This window comes from Apium graveolens, chromosome 6, assembly GCF_009905375.1.
Source record: "Apium graveolens cultivar Ventura chromosome 6, ASM990537v1, whole genome shotgun sequence".
Taxonomy (NCBI): Eukaryota; Viridiplantae; Streptophyta; class Magnoliopsida; order Apiales; family Apiaceae; genus Apium; species Apium graveolens.
This window is the reverse complement of record NC_133652.1, coordinates 169,800,157-169,807,741: the sequence shown is the minus strand read 5'-3', so window position 1 is coordinate 169,807,741 and position 7,585 is coordinate 169,800,157. Positions and strand designations below refer to the sequence as shown.

Sequence of the window (7,585 nt, the reverse complement as noted above, 5' to 3'; positions counted from 1 at the left end):
AAGTGTTATAGGGAGAATTTCGTAAAAACAGTGTTGTGGAGGTTAATGGGCGGAACAAGGATCAAGGACAGTGTTTGAGGGCGGAGGAAGGTTTTATATGGTGGTGGCTGAGCTTGTATGTTGACTCCTTAAGAAAGAATATGGTTTGTTATTCTCTGTCAAGTATCGACTCATGTCTCATACAAGTGCCTACGTACCCTATTTATAGGGATCAAGCCTCACGTAGTTCTTGGGGAAAAAGTCACATAGGCTAAAGTTAGGACTCTTCCGCCCGTGCAGCCCAAGCCCATGATAGAGTCAGGCCTTCAGCCAATTAGTCACGTAAATCTCAACCGGCTCCACACGCTTCCCACAATCTCACGGCATCTCCGCAATCCTTCCCGTGATTGTAGGAACAACCCGTGTCGGCCCCGAAATCTACGAGTAACTCAATCATCTATAAGCCACTTTCCATGTCGAACACAAAGTCTGCGGGCCGGCCTGGAGGCCTCGGCCCGCACTGCCTTCCTTTTTAATCAATAAATACAATGTTATCTTTAATTTCATAAGATGTGGGCTTGTGGGCCCAGCCCGCGTGTGGGCAACCGAGCCCAGCTCGAGTACTGTCACCTGAGCCCATCTCGCGTGAAGTCACCTAATGGAAAGTGTGAGCCCACCTCGCATGTCATGAGCCCAACTCGCATGTCATGAGCCCAACTCGCATATACTGGCCCAAGTCATATTAATCCATGATTCTAGCCCACATATGAGAGTCCAGCTATTCAATGCACCCATGGGGACCTGTTTAGGGCCCATGACCGAAAGCGGGCATAACAACTACCCCCAAAATTCCTGGTCACATCTGGAGTCTAGGAATTTTTCCAGTCTTTCATGGCCTCGCAGGTGCGAGCCCACCAGGCCGCTCCGAACCGCCTCGCGTGCCTCGCCTCGCATGCCTTTCATTTAGCATTCATTTTGACAGCCGTTGGACAGCTGGCATGGGGATCTGTGTCATCATCTGAGATGGTGACACGTGTCGCTTCCCCTTTCTCTCTCCTATCCCCTATAAATATGTGAGATTTCAATTTATTTCTCATATTTCCCAGAACACTTCTCGAATTGCTGCTAATTTTGCTCAAAGATCTACCACGGCGAAAATCATAATCTCCACAAGAACAGTCTACCGGCGGCGATATTCTCCCGGCACAGATTCATCAGGATCTCCATACACCTTTCCAACAGGTATTCTTCGATTCGAGCCCATTTACATTCATGCTTGTTCATATGCGCCATGCGAACACACACCACCTGTTCGATGCGAGCTCACACACAATCACAACATGCGATGCAAGCCCGTCTGCTTGCTTTAATACTTAGGTGCGATCCCGTGTGAGATGTGAGGACACTTAGGTGCGACCCCATACTTGTTTTTATTTTCTTTTTAGGGCCACACACTAATTTTTACCATCTTTTACAGATGTCGAGTGCGTCTTCAGCTCGCTCCTATGGATCGTCTCATTCTTCCTCGAGCCCGGCTCACACTTCTGCTAGCCCAGTTCGTTCTTCAGCCACTCCGTCTCCATTAAACCAATATCCACCCGAGCAGCGTGGCTCAAAGGACTTTCAACGTGAGCTAACTTCTCTTTCTGGCCGTCTCAGCCAACCCATCTCTCCCGGCTCAGCTATCACCCCACAAGGGGCTTTGAACATTGCCAGAGTTGAGAACTCGATGCGAGCAGCTGGATCCGGCTCGCTGGATATTCACCTCGACCCTAACCCTGAAGGCTATACCAGGGAGAAAAATATATATGATTGGAGAGATAGTCCTGTGGACCTCTCTCATATTCCAGCCTCCCTTGGGGTAGAAGAGCTGCTAAACCGCGAGCCTGCTCCCTTGGATAAAGAGCGAGCTGAGGAGATTTTAAGAGAGATGGCTGAAGAGAGGGCAGCCCGCCTGAGGCAAGCTGCAGGTAACAACCTCGACCCCATTCACCTTGACTCAGAATCTACTGACAGCGACCTGGGGAGTGCATACTATGACACCAGGAAGAAAGGATAAGAGCATATAGCTGTTGAATACCCCATCTTGGGGCTCGAGGGTGAAGAGGACGGCTCGCACTGGTCCTATGACTCTCCTCAGAGCAAGGAGATGGCAGATGTTACAAGTCAGTACAAGATTTGTAACTATAACTACATCCCCGCGGCCTCTCCTGAGCCTTATGTGCCTCCTGCCCAGCCCGAGCTTGAGGGTGAAATTATTTTTAAGAGGCAGATCATTCCTGATGGGGAGGAGAGCTCGACTGCCAACGAGGAGGTTAAAGTGCTCGCTTGTCACGACCTGCCCACCTCACTGACTCAGAAACATCTGGCCGAGCATATTGAGCAGTTCCAGCTCGAGGGCCATGTTGTCTTGCCCCTGCCTCACATGAGGTGCTACAGATTTAACCATCCGGAGAATGGAGGTAGGGTGCCTCGCATGGTCCTTTCCACCTTCCTACTAAGGCTAGAAATCTCCCCACCCCTTCATCCCTTCATCAAAGATGTTTGTGAGTACTACCAGCTCGCACCCCTTCAGATCAACCCGAATGGATACTGGGCCGCCCTTGCATTGTACATCATGTACAATAAATATGGATTTCCTCCTCTCACAGCGAGGCAGCTCGGCTACTTTCTTAACCCGAATCATTCCCCCAATGACTTCGGGTAATTCTATTTTTCTGTCAGGCCGTGCTTTAACAAAAAGAATCTCATCCACAACGGGTCGAGCAAGTCTTCCCTGGCTGCTCTCGTCTTTTCTACCATAATTCTTTCCTTTAACAAGAAATGTTTTTTCTTTATCTCTAGCCACCCCGCCTCGCACTGTCCTTGTGGGACAAGAAAAAATAAATGCGGACAGCCTTCTAGATCTTCCTAAGGCGGACAGGGTTATTCGAAAACTCATAACGACCTCGAACCTGGTCGCGTGTGGTTTTTTGAAGGAAGGAGTGAGGCAGACTCCTCAAAAGAAGAAATCTAAGAAGAGAGCCAGAAAGGGTAAGAATATTGGGCTCGCATGTGCGGGCCTGTCTGCTCGCATACGCGAGCTCGTGTACTCGCGTGTTTATATTTTCTGCATGCATCTTACTTCACATTGCACTCTAATTTTCCGTATTTTTTATCTGCTCGCATTACTTCTTTCCCTTGCATCTCGCTGTGACTAATCTATCACTTCATTGTTTTCTTTTCAGAAATGGCCATCTCCCCTATCCCCTTCATGGAAGAGGCTGAGCAAGCCGCAGCTTCAGGCCCTGTCCAGCCCGCTGCGGCGACCGCAAGGGCTCACTCTCAAGTCCCCCTCCAGCTCGCATGAGGACCCTCACTGAGAATTTCAAAGGCTCAGGGCCTTCTCCTCGGCTAAAAAGGCTTCGAGGTCCCAAAGAGGGGAAAACTGGCGAGCCTGAGCCAAAAAAAGCTGCTCCATCTGATGCCCCTTTTCCCACATCTTCTTCTGCCAACATGGTTGCGACCACACTCGGCCAGCTCGCTCAAGGTCACATCAGCGAGCAGGATATAAAGGATTGGTTGTCCTCTGCTCTCGAGGTCAACCAGGATGCACTATCCCGAGCTGCGGCCGAAGTATACTATCGTCAGCTATCTAAGGCTCGAGAGATGCGAGTCCTCAGCCAGACCAACACAAAGCTCGAGTCTAAAGTCAAATCTCTTCAGAGTAAGGTCGCTGAGCATGGGCAGGAGAAAGTTAGACTGGTAAACAGCTATAATCCGAAGATACTTAACCTGAATGCTGCCCATGAAAAGGCTTTAAGGGAGCAGAAGGAGGCTCACGACCTGGCCGCTGAGGCGTGGAAGAAGGAGAAGGATGCTCTCGAGGAGAGGGTGCTCGAGCTGGAGGGATCGGTTTATGCCCTGACCGAGGGCCGTGAGGCTGCCCTCCCCGATGCTAGGAACCTGGGGGCCAGGAATTTTATGAAAGTCTTTATGAAGAAGGTTCCTGATTTCGATTGGGCGGCTCTGGGTGCGAGCACAGCTAGGCATGCTGAAAAGCTGAAGCTGGAGATGGAAAGGGATGCCCAAATTGCTGAGGAGGCTCGGCTCGCGGCCGAGCAGGCCCAGGTCACTGATGAAGAAATCCATAAGGAGGCAGAGGCTGATAAGCCTTAGTGTAATTTTATTTTAGAACTAGACTTTTGACCGGGTAGGCGGGCACCCTTCTTGCCTCACGTTTGTATTTAAAATATTCTGCCTTGGGGCATAACTTATTTGCCTTTTGTTTATAATTTCTAAGTCTTTTGTGTCCGCGTTTATCTTTATTGTGCTAGCTAGCTTCCTTACTTTTGTGTAATCTTATCATGCCCCTACTGACCAAAATCTATTGTTGCCCTGGCCGCGTATGGCAGGTGTTACACCTTCACAGCGAGCCCAATTAACCAGCTCGCATCATTTGTTCAATCAAACAAAATTAATAAAGAATGCTAAGTGGAACAGGCTCGCATCATTACTAACTTACAAGTTTTACACGTGTTCGAGTTGGGCACATAGGCTCGCCACTTGTTCAAGTATCCTCTCTTCGCGTAACGCGACCCGAGCCATGCTTGATGCAGGGCTGGGCTCCCTAGGTCACTTGTGGTCCTGCGGGCCAGGGTATGGGCTCGCGTTGCGGGCCTGGCCTATACCTCTTTTTTATCTTTATCTTTCATCTGTGTTGTGCTCATATCTTTCAAAGCGGGCCATGGCCCAGCTCATTTCCCATATTTGTTGTCAAGCGGGCAGGGGCCCGGCCTGACTTGTGATTTTATCATGTTAATAAAATAATTGTTCTATTCTCGCATGGGTTCCCAAGGATGGGCTCCCCTGCTGGGTATTTAATCTACTAACTAGAAAAATATCAAGTGCACAAAGTAGATATCAATCGTTCATTCATAGATAATGGAAGGGGAAAGGAGTACATATTTGTGGTCTCGGAAAGGCACCTATATGGCATTACCCCCAAGACTTAGAAGTATTGTAAGATAGTACTAAGTCTGAAAAGAATAATATTACTGATAATATTTGCGGAGGTGCTCCGCGTTCCAGGCTCTTGGGATCAACTTGTCTTGCATATCATTGAGGTGGTAGGTTCTCTCCCAAAGCACCGACTTTATCTTGTAAGGGCCTTCCCAATTCGCTCCAAAGACTCCGTGACTCACCACCTTGGTGTTTGGCATGACCCGGCGCAGAACCAAATCTCCTCCCTTGAAAGTTCGGGCTCTAACCTTACTGTTGTAGTGCCTAGTTGTCCTCTGCTGATATGCTGCTACCCTGATCTGAGCATTTTCCCGAGTTTCTTCGATCATGTCCATGTAGAGCCGATGATTGACCTCATTTGCCTCTGATTCATAGTTGCCCCTCCGAAAAGATCCTGCCCCCACTTCAACGGGCACCATAGCTTCACACCCATACACCAGAGAGAAAAGGGTCTCTCTAGTTGTAGTTCGGGGTGTCGTTTTGTAAGACCATAGGACCTGGGCGAGCTCTTCTTGCCATATCCCTTTCTTCTCTTCAAGCTTTGCCTTCAAGGTATGCTTAATGATTTTATTAACAGCCTCCGTCTGCCCGTTACTCTGGGGTGGCAGACTGCGCTAAAGCTCTTCTGAATCCCCAGATGCTTACAAAATTCTCGCATTTCCTTGCTATCGAATTATTTCCCATTGTCAGATATCAACTTGTAAGGGATGCCATAGCGACATACAATAGCCCTGTGTACAAACTCCCTAAGCTTTTTTTCCGTGATAGTGGCTAGGGATTCGGCCTCTGCCCACTTAGTGAAGTAGTCTACCGCAACCACCGCGTACTTGACACCTCCCCTGGCCTTCGGGAGTTCCCCAATCATATCAATTCCCCACATAGAGAAGGGCCAAGGGCTCATGAGGGAAGTGAGAGAGGCCACGGGGCTGTTGTCATAATTGGCATATCCTTGACACTTGTCACAAGCTCGGGAGAATTAAAAGGCGTCTTTTTTCAGTGTTGGCCAGTAGTAGCCTTGACGGAGGATTTTTTGAGCTAGAGAGCTACCCCCGAGTGATTGCCACAAATGCCCTCATGTACTTTCCTTAGGATATAATTGCATTCATCCCCATCTATGCACTTAGGAGAGGCACACTGAACCCTCTTCTGTATACGATCCCATCGTATATCACATAGCGGGCTGCTTTGTATCTTATCCTCCTTGCCTCATTCTTTTCATTTAGAAGTCAACCTTCTTTTATGTATGCTAGAATAGGTGTCATCCACGTGGGGCCGAGGTCATTACTGAGGCTGCCTACCTCGTGCTCGGGCACACTAGGTTGCCTCTGTATCTCAAGGGGAACAATCCCTAGCAAAGTGGTCTCACGGCGTGAGCCGAGCTTAGCTAGCTCGTCCGCGCCTTCATTCTGCCCACGCGGGATTAGTTCCAGCCTTACCTCGTTGAACCTCACGATTATCCTCTGCGCACACTTCAGGTAAAGCTCCGTTCTCAGCCCCTTAGCTTGATACCTCTCCCGTTTATCTAATAGACCACAATCATGGAGTCACTAAACACATTCAAATTCTCCACCTTCATTTCCAAAGCTAGCTTGAGACCGTTGATCAGGGCCTCATACTCAGCATCATTGTTGGTTGCATGAAAGGCCAGGTGAGTCGCACGTCTAATCTTGTGCGCCTCTGGACTGATTAGCTCAATTCCAGCTTCTACTCCATCACCATTAGAGGCTCCATCCATAAATAGGCTCCACCATGGGGCACTATTTTGGCTCTCTAGCCCAACTTCTTCTGTTCTAGGTATGACAACAAGGGCTCCCAGCTCCACTTCCTGATATGGAGGAAATTATAGCACAAAATCGGCCAGGGTTTGACCTTTGATTGCGGCCCTTGGCTTATAATCCACCTCGAATTGGCCGAGCTCAACCGTCCACTTCAACATTCGACCAGAAGACTCTGGTTTATGCATCACTTGTTTGAGGGGGTAGGAGGTTCGCACCTCTATCTTGTGCGCCTAAATATAGGGCCTGAGCTTTCGGGAGGCCAGGATCAGAGCATATGCTAGCTTTTCGAGGCTTGTGTACCGAGTCTCGGCGTCGGCTAGCCTTTTACTTACATAATATACCGGGAGCTGGAACCATCCTCCTGTCGGACTAATACCGCACTTGCTGCAAAGTCGGAGACAGCCAAGTATAGGATCAGAGTTTCTCCTTCATTTGGGTTGGACAACATTGGAGGGCTGCTGAGATACTTCTTTATGTTCTGAAAGGCTTCCTCACATTCTTCAGTCCACTTAAAATTCCTCCCCACTTCTTTAATTGCTTTGAGGAACTCTTGGCATTTATTGGAGGACTTCGAGATGAAGCGGTTCAAGGCAGCCACTCGCCCCGTTAAGCTTTCAACATCCTTCACCCGTCGAGGGGATCTCATCTCGAGTAGGGCTCGTATCTTGGCGGGGTTGGCCTCAATGCCTCTATGGTTGACAATAAATCCCAAAAACTTCCCCGATTCGACCCCAAACACACATTTCTGAGGGTTGAGCTTCATTCTGTACTCCCTCAGGATATGGAACATTTCTGATAGGTGGAGGACATGATATTTTGCCTCCTTT

At 49.0% G+C, this 7,585-nt stretch overlaps 1 protein-coding gene across 1 annotated transcript; it reads right to left on the bottom strand.

Annotated features, from left to right (window-relative positions):
* Window positions 1-5,012: 5,012 nt before the first annotated feature.
* Window positions 5,013-7,404, bottom strand: LOC141665588 (uncharacterized). The gene is made up of 5 exons (XM_074471576.1): window positions 7,135-7,404; window positions 6,577-6,805; window positions 6,279-6,502; window positions 5,705-5,935; window positions 5,013-5,525 (listed from the first exon to the last, which is right to left on the bottom strand). The coding sequence occupies exons 1-5, from the start codon at window positions 7,402-7,404 to the stop codon at window positions 5,013-5,015; spliced, it is 1,467 nt and encodes a 488-aa protein (XP_074327677.1).
* Between the last annotated feature and the right edge of the window lie 181 nt (window positions 7,405-7,585).

Excerpts from the sequence above, each read along its gene's own strand:
- LOC141665588 (XM_074471576.1), bottom strand. The coding sequence starts at position 7,404 with ATGAGATCCCCTCGACGGGTGAAGGATGTTGAAAGCTTAACGGGGCGA. Across the intron at positions 6,806-7,134 it reads CCGACTTTGCAGCAAGTGCG|GAAGTGGAGCTGGGAGCCCT; the intron begins GTATTAGTCCGA and ends CCTCCATATCAG. Across the intron at positions 5,526-5,704 it reads AGTTTGTACACAGGGCTATT|GCAAAGCTTGAAGAGAAGAA; the intron begins GTATGTCGCTAT and ends CATACCTTGAAG.